The following is a 25,281-nucleotide window of genomic DNA, read 5'->3' on the forward strand; positions in this document are numbered from 1 at the left end:
TGAGTCAGACACAGTATAAGGTGTAAAAAAAAGTGATATTTATTATATGTATATCTATTATATGTGTGTGTATATGTTGTTACCTCCCATCACTCACGAAGAGTGTAGAGCGACACTCAGGACAGGAAAAACCCCCTGTGGAGGAAACCTGTGGGAAGCCATGGCCGCTGTACTGCCCTTCCTCCAGGCATACTAAGGGAGGTGACCGCTATACAAATGTGTGTAGTGCAGGTGTGTGTGACTACCTCTAGTGTCTGCATGTGACTACCTACAGTGATTGTGTCTGTTATTATGTGCTGGGACTGTGTGTGTAACGATGAGTGGATGTTCCTATATGAGTATGTTTCATGAGTGTGTGACGTCTATGTGCATGTGTGTGACCAATAAAAGGATATATTGGTGGTCTTCATCCATCTGGTCTTGGAGATCTCTTCTTCGATGGTCTTGAAGTTGTTGTCTTCCATCTTGGCAGCAGTACAGCTTGGTAATAAATAGAGAAATAAAGAAAGTGGATGAAAATATTTATTCTAAGCACCAGAACATGAATATTACCAAACCCAAAGAGAGAAGTGATAGATGTGATAGTACATGTAAAACAAGGAAACCAAGTGCCCAGCAAGCCATTTTAAATCTTTCAAAGAGCCCAAATCAGCCACTTTTCTTGGTCCCAGTTCCTCTCCTTGCACTTCCAGTTCCATCTCCTGTGCCATCGATGTCACTGATCCCCCTCCCCACTGCCTATGATGTCATTGAGCCTCTGTGTGCAGACTATAAGTCTGCCTGCACTTGTGCATTACAGTACATACATCAGCCTCACAGTGTGTACAGGGCAAATGCCGCACTGCTAAGGTCTTCAAGTATGGTTTTAATGATGTTTAGTGCATACCAGTAATTTAACATTAATTATATATGTTAAATATACTGTAGGTGACAGACTCCATTTAAATCTCGTGTTCCACACCAGCCTTTTTCTTACCAGAGATGACTATGACTGTGAGGTTCCAGGTTGGTCCTCTGTGTCTGCCTGGCACATGATGTTTTCAGCCTCTTTCGCACATGGATGGAGAAGGATGGTCTCACAGATGGGGCAGGATGGAGGGATGCTCCATGGGCCATAGATGGTGAACTCCTCATCATTTCTCCTGAATGAGCGAACAGCCGCACCATGATGGATCTGCCTCTCCCTTGTCCATGCCCAGTGCAGAGGGTCTTGTGCCATGATCTGCAATTAAAGAGTAGTAAATTAATATTATCTACAGACACTCTTCATCGAATACCAGAGTATTTTATTTTTACTAACCAGATCACAGGATTCCTTGTCCACCCAAGCCTTGAATCCCATCCGGAGGAACAGCAGGTTGCGTCGATGGAACAGACGTTTCCTCTCCTTCATCAGGTACCAAGATCGTCCTAAGGCCCAGGGGTAGATCTCTCGTCGAAATCGGCCTTCTTCCTCCTCAAATTGGTTGGCTAAGAACCTGGCAGAAATAAATTATAAGGTATAAATTCATTAATATGGTATGATCTGCACGTGCATGTATTTTAGTGTTCATTTTAATATTTTTTCAGCTGCATATATACAAATATCAGTTATAATAAAGGAAACTCACAGAGCTGGAAAGAAGTTCTTTCTGTATTTGTCAGGATGTAGTCTTCCTCTCCTGAAGTAGATGAAGACCATTGCCAGGAGGTACTAGTGCGAGGAGAAGTACAGTTAGAGATAGGTTGTAGATCCTTATAAACAACTAATATCTTATTATTTATGTGGTCAATATCTCCCTCTGACCACGAAGACAACAATGTATCAACACTGTAAGTTATAGATTGCAGCTTGTCTCATGCCGATCACATTAGCATAAACCCCTTCTATAATCTGGAAGAGTTTATTTTCTATTCCTCAATATTACAGTATATTACCTTGTCTGAAATCCTCCTGCAGCTGTCCCTAGCCAGAAACAGCCTGATGTTTTCATCCTCTAGGAAGACAGTAGAAATATCAGTATTTCAATGTTATCAATTCAGTCAACAGATTTACAATCTACAGAAGGGAAATACAGTAAAATTTTAAGAAATGAAAGTTTTTTTCCAGGTTCCAGGATATAGCAGTTTGAATGGAGCAGGAAGCAAAGCTCTGTTCAAAGTGTTATCTCCATGCTAGGTTATGAGGCTAAGCTCCCATTGAAGTGAACGGGAGATGAGCTGCAGTAACCCGGCACGGCCACTACACATTGAGCGGAGCTCTATTCCCTGTCATTTAAAGGGTTTCTATCACTTCGTTTCACATATTTAGCTGTCAGACACTAGCGATCCGCTAGTGTCTGCTCTACCAAACCATCCTAATATAATTGCTTTTAGGGCAGCCGTTTTGCTAAAAAAAGAACTTTTATTATTATGCTAATGAGCCTCTAGGTGCTATGGGGGCGTCATTAGCACCCAGAGGCTCGGTCTACCTTCACAAACTGCCGCCACCCAGCGCGTCCCTCCAGCCCGCCCATCTCCTCCGGAATGCGATGCTCACTGTGAGCGCCTGTATTCGGCGCATGCGCAGTGAATGTCTGACCGCTTCCCTGCTCAGACATCTCCACTGCGCCTGTTCCTCGGAGCACTATGGCGCAGTGGAGATGTCTGAGCAGGGAAGCGGTCAGACATTCACTGCGCATGCGCCGAATACAGGCGCTCACAGGGAGCATCGCATTCCGGAGGAGATGGGCGGGCTGGAGGGACGCGCTGGGCGGCGGCAGTTTGTGAAGGTAGACCGAGCCTCTGGGTGCTAATGACGCCCCCATAGCACCTAGAGGCTCATTAGCATATTAATAAAAGTTCTTTTTTTAGCAAAACGGCTGCCCCAAAAGCAATTATATTAGGATGGTTTGGTAGAGCAGACACTAGCGGATCGCTAGTGTCTGACAGCTAAATATGTGAAACGAAGTGATAGATACCCTTTAAAGTGCTTGTTCCAGAGCCGAAGACTGCAGAGAACTGATTTTATATAGTGTTACTTTAGATTAAATATTATGTGTGTAATTGAGGAATATAGCTCAGTTTGATGATCTACTTGATGGAAGAGCATGGCCCATTTGTGATTATGTACATGATTGAGGAGGACAGCTCCACATGATTATGTACATGATGGAAGATGGCTCCATATGATTATGTACATGATTGAGGAGTACAGCTCCACATGATTATGTATATGATAGAGGAGGACGGCTCCATATGATTATGTGAATGATAGAGGAGGATAGCTCCATGTGATTATGTACATGATAGAGGAGGACGGGTCCACATGATTATGTACATGATGGTGGAGGATAGCTCCATATGATTATGTGCATGATGGAGGAGGACGGCTCCATATGATTATGTACATGATAGAGGAGGACGGCTCCATGTCATTATGTACATAATGGAGGAGGACGGCTCCATATGATTATGTACATGATGGAGAAGGACAGCTCCATGTGATTATGTACATGATGGAAGAGGATGGCTCCATGTCATTATGTACATAATGGAGGAGGACGGCACCATGTGATTATGTACATGATAGAGGAGGATGCTCCATGTGATTATGTACATGATGGAGGAGGACAGCTCCATGTGATTATGTACATGATAGAGGAGGACGGCTCCATGTTATTATGTACATTATAAAGGAGGAAGCGCCATATGATTATGTACATGATAGAGGAGGATGGCTCCATGTCATTATGTACATAATGGAGGAGGACGGCTCCATGTGATTATGTACATGATAGAGGAGGACGGCTCCATGTGGTTATGTACATGATAGAGGAGGACGGCTCCATGTCATTATGTACATTATAAAGGAGGACGGCTCCATATGATTATGTACATGATAGAGGAGGATGGCTCCATGTGATTATGTACATGATAGAGGAGGATAGCTCCATGTGGTTATGTACATGATAGAGGAGGACGGCTCTACATGATTATGTACATGATAGAGGAGGACGGCTCCATGTGGTTATGTACATAATATAGTACTGTGGATCAATGTGCTTATCTACATAATATGTGAGTGTAGATCCATGTGATTGTGTACATAATGGTGGCGTTCGGCTCCATGTGATTATGTTACTGTACACCCTATTTAACACTAGAAGCAATGGTTTGAACAATGAGCCTTACCAAGGAGACTGAAGAAAGCAGCCATGTCCTTTGGCTGCTGGGTCGGGTCATCCTTCCTTTTCTTTGCAGTCTCTTCTTGAGTGGCAGATAGTGAACTATAGGAGAAGTTTGGGATATTACAGTATTACAAGTCTGATATTAAACCACTACAGACAAGTGTTACAAAAAAACAACAACTATGAATTTTTATGAGGGTTTCTGGCAATTTTCAAAGCTTTAAATCAAATCAGCCTTGGTCATCTTTGAGAAACAGATGACAGAAATCTGTACCTATAAGACAGTATTCTTATAAAATTCTAATCTACAGTACAGACCAAATGTTTGGACACACCTTCTCATTCAAAGAGTTTTCTTTATTTTCATGACTATGAAAATTGTAGATTCACACTGAAGGCATCAAAACTATGAATTAACACATGTGGAATTATATACATAACAAACAAGTGTGAAACAACAAAAAATATGTCATATTCTAGGTTCTTCAAAGTTGCCACCTTTTGCTTTGATTACTGCTTTGCGCACTCTTGGCATTCTCTTGATGAGCTTCAAGAGGTAGTACCCTGAAATGGTTTTCACTTCACAGGTGTGCCCTGTCAGGTTTAATAAGTGGGATTTCTTGCCTTATAAATGGGGTTGGGACCATCAGTTGCGTTGAGGAGAAGTCAGGTGGATACACAGCTGATAGTCCTACTGAATAGACTGTTAGAATTTGTATTATGGCAAGAAAAATGCAGCTAAGTAAAGAAAAACGAGTGGCCATCATTACTTTAAGAAATGAAGGTCAGTCAGTCAGCCGAAAAATTGGGAAAACTTTGAAAGTAAGGGCTATTTGACCATGAAGGAGAGTGATGGGGTGCTGCGCCAGATGACCTGGCCTCCACAGTCACCGGACCTGAACCCAATCGAGATGGTTTGGGGTGAGCTGGACCACAGAGTGAAGGCAAAAGGGCCAACAAGTGCTAAGCATCTCTGGGAACTCCTTCAAGACTGTTGGAAGACCATTTCGGGGGACTACCTCTTGAAGCTCATCAAGAGAATGCCAAGAGTGTGCAAAGCAGTAATCAAAGCAAAAGGTGGCTACTTTGAAGAACCTAGAATATGACATATTTTCAGTTGTTTTACACTTGTTTGTTATGTATATAATTCAACATGTGTTAATTCATAGTTTTTGATGCCTTTGAATGAGAAGGTGTGTCCAAACTTTTGGTCTGTACTGTATATATTCTTAATAATATATTGCTAACCTACAATTCTTAGAAAATGTAGACAATCTCTATACTGCATTATTTACTGCACCCATGGAAGCTGTATATGTGGGCTTCTGTTTTTTATTCCATTTGTCACTTAAAGGCAGGTCTATACCACAGCTGGTGATTGGCTGCGGTGGTCATATGCCATTGTCACCAGGAAGCAGAGACCTGGTAATGCTTATACATTAGCGGTGGGGGATCTACTTATTTAAACAGGATACTTAGCACCTTAAAAATGTTAGTTTTTTTATTTATAGAATACCCCTATAATCCTTATACCCAGGGGTGTAACTAGATGCCTATGGGCCCAGGGCAAGTTTTGGATTTGGTGTCTCTCAATGGTAGTTTCTAAGGTTGTAATAATGTCCTAGAGAGTGAACATACTCCCCTTTTGTGCTGCTCACAGCTATAGTGTTCTCCAAAATGGTAATAGTATCCAAAAAGCCCAATACTAAAATAATGTCCTCTGACTCCCATGGATCCAACATTTATCTCCTATCCTGAGGATATCTCAGTCCTGGAAAATCCTTTAGGGTGCATTCATATGACCATATGCATTTTGATTTTCGCAAAACGTGGATCTGCAAAAACTTTAGATGACATAATTGTTGCACCCATTTTGTTTTTTGCATGCCCATTGTAACAATGTCTACTCTTGCCCACAAAATGGTCAAGAATGGGACATGTTCTATCTCTTTTGCGGGACTGCAGAACGGACATATGGATGGAGACAGATGTCTGCCTTTATTGCCTCCCCTTTAAAATGTATGTCCCAGCACAGGTAACACAATGACTTCACTGCATTGCACCCCCTGGCCATGAAACCAATGTTATTGGAGTGCTCCCAACCTCTAATAGTCCACAGAGCTAAAGAAGGCTGTAACTTTGACATACTTTTCAACAGGGTATGTGTGAACAGGATGCAGATTCAGTTGAAAAAGGTGCTGGACACCAGTGAACCCCACTCCCCTGTGGACCAGTCTTAGTCACACCCCCTGCGACTGCAATCGTTACACCACTGCCCATGCATCTTGTGATCCTTGAAATTCAGAAACCAACACGGAATAATGACATGGCTGTATAATACAGATAGATGAACAGGAATTATGCCATTTTGTAAATATATATATATATATATATATATATAATTGGTAAAGAGGTTTCCCCATAATTGACAGGATAGGTGATAAGTGTCTGATTGCTGTGGGTCCCACTGCAGGAACCTTCATTGATCACAATAAGAGGTGATTTTATCTCAAGACACGGAGGCTCCTATTGCTTTAACCCTTCCTTTACTGTACCACACAGCAGCAAAGAAAAAAGGAACATAAGTACCAAAATTAGGTAATAGCCCCTCCCCATAGTCCCAGTATAAAGGGACCTCCCCCAACCAGATCTTCCTCTTTCTTTGCTGCTGCCACCTCAGCTAAATATTACTCTCATGCCTGTTCTGCAGGCTCTTGTGGTTTCTTTTGTCAAGCTAATTGCTTAATTTTGTGGGAGTGCTTATTCTCTGCCATCTTAACTGTCTGTTTCCCTACTTATGCTTAGGTAGTATTTACTGTTTTTCCTGTATCCTATCATTATATATATATATTTATTTTTTCTGCTTTCTGCGCTGTCCCCTGCTATACCGCGGGGGGTATTCTGCCTGGCGTCCTTTCGGTCCGTGCCTCCCACCGCCGCCTGCCGGGGTTTTTTGTTACAGGTGTTCGTGCTCACTCACCCTGCCTCTCGGGCTGACAGCGTCCGCTTCGGAGCCATTGCCTCTCCGGCGCTTCTTCTCCCTGTTCGGCTCTGCGCCCGAGATCTCGCGGCTTTTCGCGGGATCTTGGACTCCATCTTAGTTCAGCGCTGCCGTCCTTTTGCCGCCGTCTCTTCAAACCGGGCGTCCGAAATTTCACGAGATTTTGGATGCCATCTTTTCACCGCATCGGCCGCACCACTGAGAGTGTATTCAGCGAGCGGCCCCTGCACTGCACAGTCGTATCTCCTCAGCTCCCGGTCCTTTCTTAGTTTGGGGTGACTAACCCCTGTTCGGTACACCCCATCATGTCCTCTGCGCCCCCCCATAGGCCCTCTACACCGGCTCTAGTGATGCAGGAATATCCTGCTCAAGAGACCAACCCCCCTCCTTCTAGGCAGGGGGTCATGCCTGCATCTGTGGGAATATTACCTGTCGCTTCTGAGGCACAGGATCTGGCCCTTCAACAGTCAATCTCCAACGCTATCATGACTGCCATGGGCTCCATGTCCTCGGTGCTGACACATTCCATATCCCAAGTGCTTATTGCCAACCCGTCCACTAGCCAGGGCTCCAATCCACTTCCGTTGCCGGTCCCAGATGCCTACAGAATTAACAGCATTGATGGCATTGTCCCATCACATGATGGCGCGCAAACGAGCCTGTCCGCACCAGGCAGAACGTGCACGGAATTGGAAATCGTCTCGGTTGCAGCCCGAGGCTGATCAGCCTTTGTTTAATCCAGACTCCCTCCACCACCCTAGGTCCACGGAATGGCTTCCGGCTACCCATGTGGCCAGTTATCTAGAGCCCATGGTCCGTAAGCATCTTAGCAAAGAGACACGGAATACGCTACGTGCCGAGTGCCCACGACCGGCTATCCCGAATAAGGTCTGTGAGAGGCCTGTGGTAGACCCTAAGATGGTCCAGTTTTTATCTAAATCGGGTTTAATCCCCGTAGAGGTCTGGATTCGGCCCTACGAGCCTGCCAAGACAAATTGCTGGATATCTTGGGGCCACTAGTAAAAATCTTCGATCTGGCAGAGTCTGCCAAGACAGAAGGATGACAGATCGACCCGGAGGAACTCCGAGGTTGGGTCCAAAGAGCAATTTGTATGGCAGGAAATGCAAACACATCGCTTGCCATTGAGCGGCGCAAGGCCATTTTGATTAAAATAGAGCCCAAACTAGCCAATATGGCCCTGACTGAATCTGGAAAGAAGGCCCAGGGGTTTCTCTTCGGAGACCCATTTATAAAAGACCACGGGAAATTTGTAGGAACCTTCACCGCCCTAGATAAAGCGCAAGCGTCCATGCGCAGGGTCTTCCACGGTAGGGTTTCCTCCAGGGCCCCATGATCTGGTCCCAATCGGCGCGATCCCTCATAGACGCGGAATTGGAGGCTTTATACCAAAAGGGAGCCGTGGAGCGGGCTCCTCATGCTCACGGAGGTGTAATCAGCAACATATTTCTAGTCGAAAAGAAAGGGGGTCAACAGCGACCTGTCATCAACCTCAAGGCTCTGAATGCTTTCATCAGGTACCGCCATTTCAAAATGGAGGGCATCCACCTTCTCAGGGACATGCTTCTGCCAGACGATTGGATGGTGAAGTTGGAACTCAAAGATGCGTACCTAACGGTCCCGATCGCATCCTCATCCAGGGATCTGCTCCAGTTTCACTGGAAGAGGAGCATTTGGTGCTTCATGTGCCTTCAATTCGGCCTGTCCTCCGCCCCCTGGTGCTTTACCAAGCTCATGCGCCCAGTGGTGGCGTGGCTCCGCAGCCGAGGGGTGAGACTCATAATTTACCTGGACGACATTCTGATCATGACCAGGGATTGTTCCACCCTCCTGGTCCATCTGCAGATGTCTATGACCCTCCTGTCCGACTTAGGTTTCATCATCAACCACGAGAAGTCGTGCCTAACCCCGTACAGAACCATGGAATTTCTAGGCTTTATGGTAGATTCATCATCAATGACGCTCAGTCTCCCTTCAGCGAAGGTACGGGCGATTCGCAAGGAGTTGCGCCACACTCTGGCACTGCCCCAAGTATCTCTCCGTCATCTAGATCGAGTGATAGGTCTTTTATCTTCATCTATTCAGGCGATCTTCCCGGCACCTCTGCATTATCGCGCCCTCCAGCGTCTCAAGATCGCCCACCTGCAGGCGGGAGCGTCGTATGCGGACCTGATCTCGCTGGATCCGGAGACCCGAGACGAGCTAACATGGTGGATCGGCAACCTCTCCGCATGGAACGGCAGGACGATCGTCGGTCCCCAACCGGATTTGATTGTGGAGTCGGATGCCAGTCTTCATGGCTGGGGGACCCACTGCGAGGGAGTATCCACTGGAGGCCCATGGTCGACGGACGAGTCGCACCTACGCATCAATGCCCTAGAGCTCCTGGCAGGTTCCTTCGTGATTCGCAGGGCATGCATCCGTCTCCGAATGGACAATGTCTCGGCTGCCCGCTACATCAATTCCATGGGGGGCACCCACTCCACCATGCTGACCCACTTGGCGAAAGAGTTCTGGGATTATTGTCTGGCCGACAACGTCTCTGTGGTGGCGGAGTACCTTCCGGGACTCCACAACACCCTCGCTGACTGGAGCTGACGTTACATTTCCGATGCTAGTGATTGGAGATTAGACGTGACGGTGTTCTCCACCATCTCATCACATTGGGGGCCGTTCTCCATCGACCTTTTTGCGTCCCACTGACGCTCAGCTTCCCAGATATTGCAGTTGGAGGCCGGGGCCCAGCCGCGGAGGCGGTGGACGCTTTTCTTTAGCAGTGGTTTGGTGCCCTGATGTATGCCTTCCTGCCGTTCTCTCTGATTCCTTGAGTCCTGGCCAACGTCTGTCACCAAGCATCAGAGCTCACCCTAATATTACCCTTTGGGTAGGCTGAGTCCATTAACCACTAAGAAGAGGTTGTTTTCCATCCTACTCACGAAGCTCGTTGCAGTTGGTGTTGTCAGCCGGCCAGTTGTTTATCTTGCCGGATCAGTTGGGTTTTCCAAGTTGGTTCGTCATCCATTGAAGTTGGTTCCTCCTCCAGTTGACAGCTGTTCCGGTTCCGTTGATGAGGGTGTCAAGTCGACAAAGAAAGAGGAAGATCTGGTTGGGGGAGGTCCCTTTATACTAGGACTATGGGGAGGGGCTATTACCTCATTTTGGTAGTTATGTTCCTTTTTTCTTTGCTGCTGTGTGGTACAGTAAAGGAAGGGTTAAAGCAATACTCGCCTCCGTGTCTTTCATAAAATCATGACATTACGTCATAAACTAGGAAAATCATGCAATTGTCTGCCCCACGGGTTGTATCTTAGAGATTGGGGGCATATCGCTAGGATATGCCCCCAATGTGTCATAGGAGCAGGTCCCAGAAATGAAACCCACACCTATCCTTAGAACTGAACCCACAAAATAAAGGAGGGTGCACCGCACATGCACAGCCACCCTCCATTAATTTATATGGGAGTACCTAAAATAACTGAGCGCTGGCTCGGCTATTTCTATAAGCCTCATAGAAATGAATGGTGTTATGACAGCGTTTGGGCAGTATATTGCCCATTCATTTCAATGGGACTTCTGAAAATAGAGAATCAAGGACAGGTATGCATGCGCGGTGTACCCTCTGTCACTTTGCAGGCTCTATTGGACCCGCACCTATCAAAGATTGGGGTTGTATCCTAGCGATATGCTCCCAATGTCCAAAATGAGTTAACCCTTTTAAGTGTATGGGACTGATGGGGATAGTCCAGTCCAGTGGTGGATAGGTGAGAAGTGTTGATTCTAAGAAAACCCCTTTAACTGTATGTTAGAGGTCCCATGGCGCTTGGAAGTCACCTGACAGATGCCATATTTAATCGTGTTCATCTCTTCCATTTTTGAGCTTCACTGGACTGATACATGTGCTGTACCATTAGACTGCACAGAGACAGGAGTCTACAGAACCGCAGTGGTATAATAGAGGCATGTGTGCAGTATTATAAGATTTATTACAATACAGCAGGGGTACTCAACTAGTTTTATTAACCACCTCCGGACCGCCTAACGCAGGATCGCGTTCCGGAGGTGGCAGCGCTGCGCACAGTCACGCATATACGCGTCATCTCGCGATGGCCGAGATTTCCTGTGAACGCGCGCACACAGGCGCGCGCGCTCACAGGAACGGACGGTAAGAGAGTTGATCTCCAGCCTGCCAGCGGCGATCGTTCGCTGGCAGGCTGGAGATGTGTTTTTTTTAACCCCTAACAGGTATATTAGACGCTGTTTTGATAACAGCGTCTAATATACCTGCTACCTGGTCCTCTGGTGGTCCCCTTTGTTTGGATCGACCACCAGAGGACACAGGTAGCTCAGTAAAGTAGCACCAAGCACCACTACACTACACTACACCCCCCCCCCCCGTCACTTATTAACCCCTTATTAGCCCCTGATCACCCCATATAGACTCCCTGATCACCCCCCTGTCATTGATCACCCCCCTGTAAAGCTCCATTCAGATGTCCGCATGATTTTTACGGATCCACTGATAGATGGATCGGATCCGCAAAACGCATCCGGACGTCTGAATGAAGCCTTACAGGGGCGTGATCAATGACTGTGGTGATCACCCCATATAGACTCCCTGATCACCCCCCTGTCATTGATTACCCCCCTGTCATTGATCACCCCCCTGTAAAGCTCCATTCAGATGTCCGCATGATTTTTACGGATCCACTGATAGATGGATCGGATCCGCAAAACGCATCCGGACGTCTGAATGAAGCCTTACAGGGGCGTGATCAATGACTGTGGTGATTACCCCATATAGACTCCCTGATCACCCCCCTGTCATTGATTACCCCCCTGTCATTGATGACCTCCCTGTAAAGCTCCATTCAGACGTCCGCATGATTTTTACGGATCCACTGATAGATGGATCGGATCCGCAAAACGCATCCGGACGTCTGAATGAAGCCTTACAGGGGCATGATCAATGACTGTGGTGATCACCCCATATAGACTCCCTGATCACCCCCCTGTAAAGCTCCATTCAGATGTCCGCATGATTTTTACGGATGCACTGATAGATGGATCCGATCCGCAAAACGCATCCGGACGTCTGAATGAAGCCTTACAGGGGCGTGATCAATGACTGTGGTGATCACCCCATATAGACTCCCTGATCACCCCCCTGTCATTGATTACCCCCCTGTCATTGATTACCCCCCTGTAAAGCTCCATTCAGACGTCCGCATGATTTTTACGGATCCACTGATAGATGGATCGGATCCGCAAAACGCATCCGGACGTCTGAATGAAGCCTTACAGGGGCATGATCAATGACTGTGGTGATCACCCCATATAGACTCCCTGATCACCCCCCTGTAAAGCTCCATTCAGATGTCCGCATGATTTTTACGGATGCACTGATAGATGGATCCGATCCGCAAAACGCATCCGGACGTCTGAATGAAGCCTTACAGGGGCATGATCAATGACTGTGGTGATCACCCCCCTGTCATTGATTACCCCCCTGTAAAGCTCCATTCAGATGTCCGCATGATTTTTACGGATGCACTGATAGATGGATCCGATCCGCAAAACGCATCCGGACGTCTGAATGAAGCCTTACAGGGGCATGATCAATGACTGTGGTGATCACCCCCCTGTCATTGATCAACCCCCTGTAAAGCTCCATTCAGATGTCCGCATGATTTTTACGGATGCACTGATAGATGGATCGGATCCGCAAAACGCATCCGGACGTCTGAATGAAGCCTTACAGGGGCGTGATCAATGACTGTGGTGATCACCCCATATAGACTCCCTGATCACCCCCCTGTCATTGATTACCCCCCTGTCATTGATTACCCCCCTGTAAAGCTCCATTCAGACGTCCGCATGATTTTTACGGATCCACTGATAGATGGATCGGATCCGCAAAACGCATCCGGACGTCTGAATGAAGCCTTACAGGGGCGTGATCAATGACTGTGGTGATCACCCCATATAGACTCCCTGATCACCCCCCTGTCATTGATTACCCCCCTGTCATTGATGACCTCCCTGTAAAGCTCCATTCAGACGTCCGCATGATTTTTACGGATCCACTGATAGATGGATCGGATCCGCAAAACGCATCCGGACGTCTGAATGAAGCCTTACAGGGGCATGATCAATGACTGTGGTGATCACCCCATATAGACTCCCTGATCACCCCCCTGTAAAGCTCCATTCAGATGTCCGCATGATTTTTACGGATGCACTGATAGATGGATCCGATCCGCAAAACGCATCCGGACGTCTGAATGAAGCCTTACAGGGGCGTGATCAATGACTGTGGTGATCACCCCATATAGACTCCCTGATCACCCCCCTGTCATTGATTACCCCCCTGTCATTGATTACCCCCCTGTAAAGCTCCATTCAGACGTCCGCATGATTTTTACGGATCCACTGATAGATGGATCGGATCCGCAAAACGCATCCGGACGTCTGAATGAAGCCTTACAGGGGCATGATCAATGACTGTGGTGATCACCCCATATAGACTCCCTGATCACCCCCCTGTAAAGCTCCATTCAGATGTCCGCATGATTTTTACGGATGCACTGATAGATGGATCCGATCCGCAAAACGCATCCGGACGTCTGAATGAAGCCTTACAGGGGCATGATCAATGACTGTGGTGATCACCCCCCTGTCATTGATTACCCCCCTGTAAAGCTCCATTCAGATGTCCGCATGATTTTTACGGATGCACTGATAGATGGATCCGATCCGCAAAACGCATCCGGACGTCTGAATGAAGCCTTACAGGGGCATGATCAATGACTGTGGTGATCACCCCCCTGTCATTGATCAACCCCCTGTAAAGCTCCATTCAGATGTCCGCATGATTTTTACGGATGCACTGATAGATGGATCGGATCCGCAAAACGCATCCGGACGTCTGAATGAAGCCTTACAGGGGCGTGATCAATGACTGTGGTGATCACCCCATATAGACTCCCTGATCACCCCCCTGTCATTGATTACCCCCCTGTCATTGATTACCCCCCTGTAAAGCTCCATTCAGACGTCCGCATGATTTTTACGGATCCACTGATAGATGGATCGGATCCGCAAAACGCATCCGGACGTCTGAATGAAGCCTTACAGGGGCGTGATCAATGACTGTGGTGATCACCCCATATAGACTCCCTGATCACCCCCCTGTCATTGATTACCCCCCTGTAAAGCTCCATTCAGATGTCCGCATGATTTTTACGGATGCACTGATAGATGGATCGGATCCGCAAAACGCATCCGGACGTCTGAATGAAGCCTTACAGGGGCGTGATCAATGACTGTGGTGATCACCCCATATAGAATCCCTGATCACCCCCCTGTCATTGATTACCCCCCTGTAAAGCTCCATTCAGACGTCCGCATGATTTTTACGGATCCACTGATAGATGGATCGGATCCGCAAAACGCATCCGGACGTCTGAATGAAGCCTTACAGGGGCGTGATCAATGACTGTGGTTATCACCCCATATAGACTCCCTGATCACCCCCCTGTCATTGATCACCCCCCTGTCATTGATCACCCCCCTGTCATTGATCACCCCCCTGTCATTGATCACCCCCCTGTCATTGATCACCCCTCTGTAAGGCTCCATTCAGACATTTTTTTGGCCCAAGTTAGCGGAATTTATTTTTTTTTTTCTTACAAAGTCTCATATTCCACTAACTTGTGTCAAAAAATAAAATCTCACATGAACTCCCCATACCCCTCACGGAAACCAAATGCGTAAAAATTTTTAGACATTTATATTCCAGACTTCTTCTCACGCTTTAGGGCCCCTAGAATGCCAGGGCAGTATAAATACCCCACATGTGACCCCATTTCGGAAAGAAGACACCCCCAGGTATTCCGTGAGGGGCATATTGAGTCCATGAAAGATTGAAATTTTTGTCCCAAGTTAGCGGAACGGGAGACTTTGTGAGAAAAAAATTTAAAATATCAATTTCCGCTAACTTGTGCCAAAAAAAAAAAATTTCTATGAACTCGCCATGCCCCTCATTGAATACCTTGGGGTGTCTTCTTTCCAAAATGGGGTCACATGTGGGGTATTTATACTGCCCTGGCATTCTAGGGGCCCCAAAGCGTGAGAAGAAGTCTGGTATCCAAATGTCTAAAAATGCCCTCCTAAAAGGAATTTGGGCCCCTTTGCGCATCTAGGCTGCAAAAAAGTGTCACACATCTGGTATCGCCGTACTCACGAGAAGGTGGGGAATGTGTTTTGGGGTGTCATTTTACATATACCCATGCTGGGTGAGAGAAATATCTTGGTCAAATGCCAACTTTGTATAAAAAAAATGGGAAAAGTTGTCTTTTGCCAAGATATTTCTCTCACCCAGCAAGGGTATATGTAAAATGACACCCCAAAACACATTCCCCAACTTCTCCTGAATACGGCGATACCACATGTGTGACACTTTTTTGCAGCCTAGGTGGGCAAAGGGGCCCACATTCCAAAGAGCACCTTTAGGATTTCACAGGTCATTTACCTACTTACCACACATTAGGGCCCCTGGAAAATGCCAGGGCAGTATAACTACCCCACAAGTGACCCCATTTTGGAAAGAAGACACCCCAAGGTATTCCGTGAGGGGCATGGCGAGTTCCTAGAATTTTTTATTTTTTGTCACAAGTTAGTGGAAAATGCTGATTTTTTTTTTTTTTTTTTTTTTTCATACAAAGTCTCATATTCCACTAACTTGTGACAAAAAATAAAAACTTCCATGAACTCACTATGCCCATCAGCGAATACCTTGGGGTCTCTTCTTTCCAAAATGGGGTCACTTGTGGGGTAGTTATACTGCCCTGGCATTCTAGAGGCCCAAATGTGTGGTAAGGAGTTTGAAATCAAATTCTGTAAAAAATGACCTGTGAAATCCGAAAGGTGCTCTTTGGAATATGGGCCCCTTTGCCCACCTAGGCTGCAAAAAAGTGTCACACATCTGGTATCTCCGTACTCAGGAGAAGGTGGGGAATGTGTTTTGGGGTGTCATTTTACATATACCCATGCTGGATGAGAGAAGTACTGACCAAGATATTTATCTCACCCAGCATGGGTATATGTAAAATGACACCCCAAAACACATTCCCCACCTTCTCCTGAGTACGGAGATACCAGATGTGTGACACTTTTTTGCAGCCTAGGTGGGCAAAGGGGCCCATATTCCAAAGAGCACCTTTCGGATTTCACAGGTCATTTTTTACAGAATTTGATTTCAAACTCCTTACCACACATTTGGGCCCCTAGAATGCCAGGGCAGTATAACTACCCCACAAGTGACCCCATTTTGGAAAGAAGAGACCCCAAGGTATTCGCTGATGGGCATAGTGAGTTCATGGAAGTTTTTATTTTTTGTCACAAGTTAGTGGAATATGAGACTTTGTAAGAAAAAAAAAAAAAAAAAAATCATCATTTTCCGCTAACTTGTGACAAAAAATAAAAAGTTCTATGAACTCACTATGCCCATCAGCGAATACCTTAGGGTGTGTACTTTCCGAAATGGGGTCATTTGTGGGGTGTTTGTACTGTCTGGCCATTGTAGAACCTCAGGAAACATGACAGGTGCTCAGAAAGTCAGAGCTGCTTCAAAAAGCGGAAATTCACATTTTTGTACCATAGTTTGTAAACGCTATAACTTTTACCCAAAACATTTTTTTTTTATCAAAGACATGTAGAACTATAAATTTAGAGCAAAATTTCTATATGGATCTCGTTTTTTTTGCAAAATTTTACAACTGAAAGTGAAAAATGTCATTTTTTTGCAAAAAAATCGTTAAATTTCGATTAATAACAAAAAAAGTAAAAATGTCAGCAGCAATGAAATACCACCAAATGAAAGCTCTATTAGTGAGAAGAAAAGGAGGTAAAATTCATTTGGGTGGTAAGTTGCATGACCGAGCAATAAACGGTGAAAGTAGTGTAGGTCAGAAGTGTAAAAAGTGGCCTGGTCTTTCAGGGTGTTTAAGCACTGGGGGCTGAGGTGGTTAAAGGTCCACATACCTGGGTCTGCAGTCAGGTGAAGGTCCGAGCTGAACGCCAACAGTAAAGATGCCATGCGATCATGTGATCCATGCGCGTGGGGCGCTCTGACGTTAGTGGAGCGCCCCGGGTAAGTCCCAGAATTAGTAATGGCCACATTAGTGCCCCAGTAAGAATAATGTCCCCATTAGTGCCCCCCCCGTAAGAGTAATGCCCCCATTAGTGCCCCCCTTCTCTGCTTTTGCAAAAAAATAAAATAAAATTTGCATTCACCTGACTGCGGTGAACATTCGCTGCTGACTGCAAGCTCAGGACCGGTGCTCCAACGTGATGACGTCTTGTAGGTCCTGTCTTGAGCTTCTAGTCAGCAGGGAGTGCTCTCCACAGCGTGAGCAAATGGAGGTGGAGGTACCGTAATTTTATTTATTTTTTTACTAGCACAAGTTGCGGTGGAGGTAACGGCTGTACTAATGGGCGTTCCATGATGGAAGCGCTCATTAGTAAGGGTACTTTCACACTTGCAGAAGGACGGATCCGACAGGCTTCTCTCCCTGTCAGATCCATTTTGCCACTACTTCGCCGTGCCGCTGCTCTGTGCCCATCGACTATAATGGGGATGGGGGCAGAGCTACGGCGCAGCACGGTGAGAGGCCGCCAGACTAAAAGTACTACATGTTCGACTTTTTCGTCTGGCGGCCTCACGCCCTGCACTGCCATGCTGCACCGTAGCTCCACTCCCGCTATAGTCAATGGGGAGTGGCAGTCCGGCGAAATAGCGGCAGGACGGATCTGACAGGGTGAACAGCCTGTCGGATCCGTCCTGCCGCAAGTGTGAAAGTACCTTAACAGTCCCTACAGGAAAATTCTGGCACCGGCAGGGGAACTAAAGTACCAGCCTTGCTGGTGAACTACTGGCCGGGTGGCAACCCAAGCCACAGAACAGACATATGATAGTTTTGTTCCGCATCCAATTCCCATTATTGGGGGATTGGATGCGGCCCCTTAATTACAATGGGGCCCCAAGAGATGCAGACAGCACACTGTGTGCTGTCTGCATCTTTTTCCGCTCCATTGAAACTAAGGGGTCCGCATCCAATGCCCCAATAATGGGAATTGGATGCGGAACAAAACTATCATGGTTTGATGGGGCTTAATCACTTTATTTAATCAGGTTACCTAAAGAAGATGGCCCAGGAGAGATGGGAACATGACACTGGAGTCAGTGACGTGTTCCCGCCTCTCTGTAGCCCTCTCCACGCACCCCTTACTTTCCAAATGTGACATTTATTTCATTGGTGGCAGTGGTGATGTCCCTCCCCTCTCCAGCAGCACGTAAGTGTCCTTTGGAGCTTGAAGCTCCCTTATGTGCTGCCGCTGCTGCAGGGGAGGAGGGACCTGTGAGCGCACTGAGGGAGAAAGCGCTGGTGCCTGCATGTGGAGGGAGCCGTCTCTCACTGCGCCCCTGGGAAGGAGGAAGTTTGCCGGTAAGCTCCGCCTCTTGCACGTACCAGAGTGTGCAGGAGGAGGAGCGCTATATGGGGAGGGAGCCGGCCTGTCTCACTGCGCTCTGGGACAGGAGGAAGTGCGCCGGTAAGCTCCTCCTCCTGCACGGCACAGTGTGCAGGAGATAGTGATGGGAAGTTCGGATCTTTTAGGTGAATCGGTTCATTTGAATCAGCTCATTCGGATCAGAATCGGATCTTCGGTTCACTTGGCAAGTCAGACTGCTGAGCTGACTCGCAAGTGAACTGAAGACTCTAGGTGCCGCTGCGCATGCGCAGCTGCTGACTCAGTCAGTGACACTGCAGTGAGTCGGCTCTTCAGCTCTCTGAAGTTGAACTCGTCTCTGATTAGTATTGAGTGAGTCAGGAAGAGTGATTTTTTTATAGTAAAGGGAAGCTGAGGCTGACGTTGGACAGGCGGACAGGAGGAAGCTGTCACTGTGGTGTGCAATGTGAATTGTTGTCTGTTGTGCATTGTTCCCCACAGTGACAACAGTCTGACACTGACAGTAGTACAACGAACCAAGTGATGTGAAATGTGAATGCACAGGGAAAACTATGTGCTGAACTGTGTCATCTGTCCCTTCTCTTATCTCTCTGCTCCTTATCACTGCTGCGCTGAGAGCCGACAGCCTCAGTGTAACCTGTTCTACAGTCTGACTCACAGCCTCAGTGTAACCTGTTCTACAGTCTGACTCACAGCCTCAGTGTAACCTGTTCTACAGGCTGACTCGCGGCTCTTCTAACTCAATGAATCGAATGAGTCACTGACTGAGTCGGATCTTTAGGTTCTTGTGACTCATTCCATTCATTTAGACTCCCTGACCCTGCACTACTCCGAGGACTCGAGTCAGAGCTGCAGTGTGCTGTGCTTGCCTCGCCCCCTCAGCTCTGGTCGGTGATTGGTTGGTGGGCGTGGAGGGGTGGGGCTGGCAGAAGCCAGCTTCCACTCTAAGATCATATTACGCTCCTCCCGAGTCCCTCCCTCAGGCTCCTGCTCCAGCGTGAGGTGAGCTGAGCGTCTCTGTCAGCATTGCTGTGTGCTGTGACTGAGCTGAGCCGGTTCAAACGGATCGGATCACTCTGAACTGAATCGATTGGAGGAGCGCTCTGAAGGATGGCCGGGGTCCGGACAACTGGCGGCCGCGGTCCGTATTTGGACCGCGGTCCGCCAGTTGAGTACCCCTGGAATACAGTATGGTTTTATATTTTATAATTAAATACATTCTAGAACACCCCATTAAAATGTTACACAAAAAGTTTAATATTTGCTTCACCCCTGATAGTTGAAAGGGGTTTTCACTACTGGACAGGGGCATTCAGAACACTTAATATGGACCCCACCCAAATTCAAAGATCTCGTGCATCAAACACTCCAAAGAAATATAAAATACAAAGCTCAACAATTTTGATTAAAAGATTGTAATAAACGACTTTACTTTAAAAATATGGGGGTCATTTATCAAACTGGTGTAAAGTAGAACCGGTTTAGTTGCCCATAGCAACCAATCTTATTCCTCCTTTCATTTTCCAAAGGAACTGTCCAAAATAAAAGGTGGATTCTGTGGACAACTAAGTCAGTTCTACTTTACACCAGTTTGATAAATGACCCCCATGGTGCCTATTCTGAACAGGGGCGGATTAAGTGCATGATAGGCCCGGGGCTGTCTAATCAACTTGGGCCCCCCCCTTTTTTGTATGAAGAGGATGCAGTGCTTCGTGAGCGCCACAGTCTCTTCTTAGGCCATATGACATCTTCAGACAAAAAAAACAAAAAACAAATTGGGTCCTAAACTGAAAAATTTGGTCGCCAAATTTAAAATACATATAATTATAATAAAAAAGACATGGAGGAGAATACAGCACCACATACCTCTTACATCCAGGGACATCTCCTGTCATGTAGACCTTCTCTTTCCTCTTCTCCTCCATTTGACCCAGACCGCCATGGCAAATTCTTTCAGCCGCATCTCGTCTCTACAGTTTGTAGCACAGACACGTTAGATTTCTCAATTCCTCCTCATCCTGGTGTCCCCACAGTGTCATCCTGCTGCCACTCCCAATACTGTGCCCGTTGTGCCCCCCAATGCCCCAGGTACTATACTGCTGAAAAAATAGTGACCCTAATAGACATAATTGGAGTCATTTATCAAACTGGTATAAAGTAGAACTGGATTTCCAAAAGAACTGTCAAATATGAAAGGTGGAATCTGATTGGTTGCTATGGGCAACTAAGCCAGTTCTACTTTACACCAGTTTGATAAATTACCCCAAATGTCCCTATAGTGTCCACAGCAATTATAATGTCCCCTAGAGACCCCCAGTAATAATAACACCCTATATTGTGCTCCAGGTAATAATCCCTGTATAGTGTCCCCAAAAATAATAGAATTGCCCCTACAGTGCCTCCCCAATAGCAACACCCCCATACAGTAATTTCCACCACACTGCCCCCGCATAGTAATTCCCCCATTGTAATTTGCCCCCACACACCCCCAAACTGCCCCCATATAGTAGTTTGCCCCCACACAGTAATTTGCCCCACACTGCCCCCACACAGTAATTTGCCCCACACTGCCCCTACATAGTAATTTCCCCCACATAGTAATTTCCCCCACATAGTAATTTGCCCCCACATAGTAATGTGCCCCCACACTGCCCCATATAGTAATTTGCCCCCACATAGTAGTCCGGCTCCCATAATAATTTGCCCCCACATAGTAGTCCTCCCATAAAAATTTAGCCCCACACAGCCCCACATTCCCCCTCCCATGTACTCGAGGTCCCTTCCCTAATATGTCCTCCTCTGTGTCTCGTCCCCCACATGTCCCCCAAGGTAGGCACATGAAATAAAAAAATTAAAATTGGAAAAAAAAATGAAAAGCTAAATACTTACCGTCCAGGGCCAGGCACTTGATCGCAGACGAAGGTGGGATGAGGCAGGCACACGTCAATGTGCTGTGTCCCGGCACAGGCGCGTGATGATGTCATCACGCACACCTGCCACCGGGATTTCACTACCGCATAGGCCTCAGGCCTACTAGGCCTGAAGCCTATGGCGGTGATAGGCGACGGGACAGGGAGCTATGCGCAGGGCCGGACTGGGGATAAAAACCAGCCCTGGAAAAAGTTGCATACCAGCCCCACAGCATTGTGTCCTTATTTACTTGTTTATAATAGGAGAAAGCATTCATTTTAAAACACGTGTGTAAACACGAATATGAATTTTGCCCTACAATAGCTCTTTTGTAGAACCCCTATTGTTTATATTATCACAGTAGACCAGCTTTTCCCAAACAGGATGCGATAACGATATGCGATGCGATATTTTAAGGGAATTGTGGTAGAGGTCTATTTGCAGTGTTATGGGGGATCTGTGGATGGCACTGTTATGGGGGATCTGTGGATGACACTGTTATGGAGGGGATCTGTGGATGACACTGTTATGGAGGGGATCTATGGATGACACTGTTATGGAGGGGATCTATGGATGACACTGTTATGGAGGGGATCTGTGGATGGCACTGTTATGGAGGGGATCTATGGATGGCACTGTTATCGAGGGGATCTGTGGATGACACTGTTATAGAGGGGATCTATGGATGGCACTGTTATGGAGGGGATCTGTGGATGGCACTGTTATGGAGGGGATCTATGGATGGCACTGTTATCGAGGGGATCTGTGGATGACACTGTTATGGAGGGGATCTATGGATGACACTGTTATGGAGGGGATCTGTGGATGGCACTGTTATGGGGGATCTGTGGATGGCACTGTTATGGAGGGGATCTAAGGATGGCACTGTTATCGAGGGGATCTGTGGATGACACTGTTATAGAGGGGATCTAAGGATGGCACTGTTATCGAGGGGATCTGTGGATGACACTGTTATAGAGGGGATCTATGGATGACACTGTTATGGAGGGGATCTGTGGATGGCACTGTTATGGAGGGGATCTATGGATGGCACTGTTATCGAGGGGATCTGTGGATGACACTGTTATGGAGAGGATCTGTGGATGACACTGTTATGGAGGGGATCTGTGGATGACACTGTTATGGAGGGGATCTGTGGATGGCACTGTTATGGGGGATCTGTGGATGGCACTGTTATGGAGGGGATCTATGGATGACACTGTTATGGAGGGGATCTGTGGATGGCACTGTTATGGAGGGGATCTATGGATGGCACTGTTATCGAGGGGATCTGTGGATGACACTGTTATAGAGGGGATCTATGGATGGCACTGTTATGGAGGGGATCTGTGGATGGCACTGTTATGGAGGGGATCTATGGATGGCACTGTTATCGAGGGGATCTGTGGATGACACTGTTATGGAGGGGATCTATGGATGACACTGTTATGGAGGGGATCTGTGGATGGCACTGTTATGGGGGATCTGTGGATGGCACTGTTATGGAGGGGATCTAAGGATGGCACTGTTATCGAGGGGATCTGTGGATGACACTGTTATAGAGGGGATCTAAGGATGGCACTGTTATCGAGGGGATCTGTGGATGACACTGTTATAGAGGGGATCTATGGATGACACTGTTATGGAGGGGATCTGTGGATGGCACTGTTATGGAGGGGATCTATGGATGGCACTGTTATCGAGGGGATCTGTGGATGACACTGTTATGGAGAGGATCTGTGGATGACACTGTTATGGAGGGGATCTGTGGATGACACTGTTATGGAGGGGATCTGTGGATGGCACTGTTATGGGGGATCTGTGGATGGCACTGTTATGGAGGGGATCTATGGATGACACTGTTATGGAGGGGATCTGTGGATGGCACTGTTATGGAGGGGATCTATGGATGGCACTGTTATCGAGGGGATCTGTGGATGACACTGTTATAGAGGGGATCTATGGATGGCACTGTTATGGAGGGGATCTGTGGATGGCACTGTTATGGAGGGGATCTATGGATGGCACTGTTATCGAGGGGATCTGTGGATGACACTGTTATGGAGGGGATCTATGGATGACACTGTTATGGAGGGGATCTGTGGATGGCACTGTTATGGGGGATCTGTGGATGGCACTGTTATGGAGGGGATCTAAGGATGGCACTGTTATCGAGGGGATCTGTGGATGACACTGTTATAGAGGGGATCTAAGGATGGCACTGTTATCGAGGGGATCTGTGGATGACACTGTTATAGAGGGGATCTATGGATGACACTGTTATGGAGGGGATCTGTGGATGGCACTGTTATGGAGGGGATCTATGGATGGCACTGTTATCGAGGGGATCTGTGGATGACACTGTTATGGAGAGGATCTGTGGATGACACTGTTATGGAGGGGATCTGTGGATGACACTGTTATGGAGGGGATCTGTGGATGGCACTGTTATGGGGGATCTGTGGATGGCACTGTTATGGAGGGGATCTATGGATGACACTGTTATGGAGGGGATCTGTGGATGGCACTGTTATGGAGGGGATCTATGGATGGCACTGTTATCGAGGGGATCTGTGGATGACACTGTTATAGAGGGGATCTATGGATGGCACTGTTATGGAGGGGATCTATGGATGGCACTGTTATGGAGGGGATCTATGGATGGCACTGTTATCGAGGGGATCTGTGGATGACACTGTTATGGAGGGGATCTATGGATGACACTGTTATGGAGGGGATCTGTGGATGGCACTGTTATGGGGGATCTGTGGATGGCACTGTTATGGAGGGGATCTAAGGATGGCACTGTTATCGAGGGGATCTGTGGATGACACTGTTATAGAGGGGATCTAAGGATGGCACTGTTATCGAGGGGATCTGTGGATGGCACTGTTATGGGGGATCTGTGGATGGCACTGTTATGGAGGGGATCTGTGGATGACACTGTTATGGAGGGGATCTGTGGATGGCACTGTTATGGAGGGGATCTGTGGATGGCACTGTTATGGGGGATCTGTGGATGACACTGTTATGGAGGGGATCTGTGGATGACACTGTTATGGAGGGGATCTGTGGATGACACTGTTATGGAGGGGATCTGTGGATGACACTGTTATGGAGGGGATCTGTGGATGGCACTGTTATGGGGGACCTATGGATGATGCACTGTTATAGGGGATGTGTGCTATGACACATAGGGCCATGAGGGGGGCCTGCATAAGATGCTATATGTGTGAATGACACACATATAGCATATTATGCTGGCCCCTCTCATGGCCCTATGTGTCACAGCATTACTTTATTAATGTCCCCTCGTGTCCTAAACCACTCACATAACTGTCTTTGTATGCAAAGTCTTTCTTTACTGCTGAAACAATCGCTCTCCTATTGATAAACTCTTATTGATAAAATCACCAGCCTCTGTACTCAGCCTCCTACCTGACACACAGCCCTGAACAGCCGATGACAGCTCTGCACAAGCAGCAGCTAGAAGGCTAAAGGACCTTCCGTGATGTCATGTCCATGTGATCAGTCACATGTGTGGGAGGAGTCAGGCTCCGGGCAATGTCTGTGCTGGAGCCTGCTGTTGGGGGCGGGGCCGGGGCCGGGGGATGGGCTCCTCTCTCTGTCAGTCACTCTATGTAATATACTGCACCAGCCAAGGAGCCTCCTCG

General features: G+C 47.2%; 1 protein-coding gene across 1 annotated transcript; it reads right to left on the reverse strand.

The window, feature by feature from the left end:
* Positions 1–985: 985 nt before the first annotated feature.
* Positions 986–25,065, reverse strand: LOC120999176 (speedy protein 1-A-like). The gene is made up of 6 exons (XM_040430053.1): positions 25,046–25,065; positions 4,153–4,247; positions 1,918–1,976; positions 1,611–1,693; positions 1,301–1,478; positions 986–1,222 (listed from the first exon to the last, which is right to left on the reverse strand). The coding sequence occupies exons 2-6, from the start codon at positions 4,175–4,177 to the stop codon at positions 986–988; spliced, it is 582 nt and encodes a 193-aa protein (XP_040285987.1). The 5' UTR covers positions 4,178–4,247; positions 25,046–25,065.
* Positions 25,066–25,281: the final 216 nt, after the last annotated feature.

This window comes from Bufo bufo, chromosome 4 (genome assembly GCF_905171765.1).
Source record: "Bufo bufo chromosome 4, aBufBuf1.1, whole genome shotgun sequence".
NCBI classification, from domain to species: Eukaryota; Metazoa; Chordata; class Amphibia; order Anura; family Bufonidae; genus Bufo; species Bufo bufo.

Excerpts from the sequence above, each read along its gene's own strand:
- LOC120999176 (XM_040430053.1), bottom strand. The coding sequence starts at position 4,177 with ATGGCTGCTTTCTTCAGTCTCCTTG. Across the intron at positions 1,694-1,917 it reads GCAGGAGGATTTCAGACAAG|TACCTCCTGGCAATGGTCTT; the intron begins GTAATATACTGT and ends TCCTCGCACTAG. Across the intron at positions 1,479-1,610 it reads AAGAACTTCTTTCCAGCTCT|GTTCTTAGCCAACCAATTTG; the intron begins GTGAGTTTCCTT and ends TATTTCTGCCAG.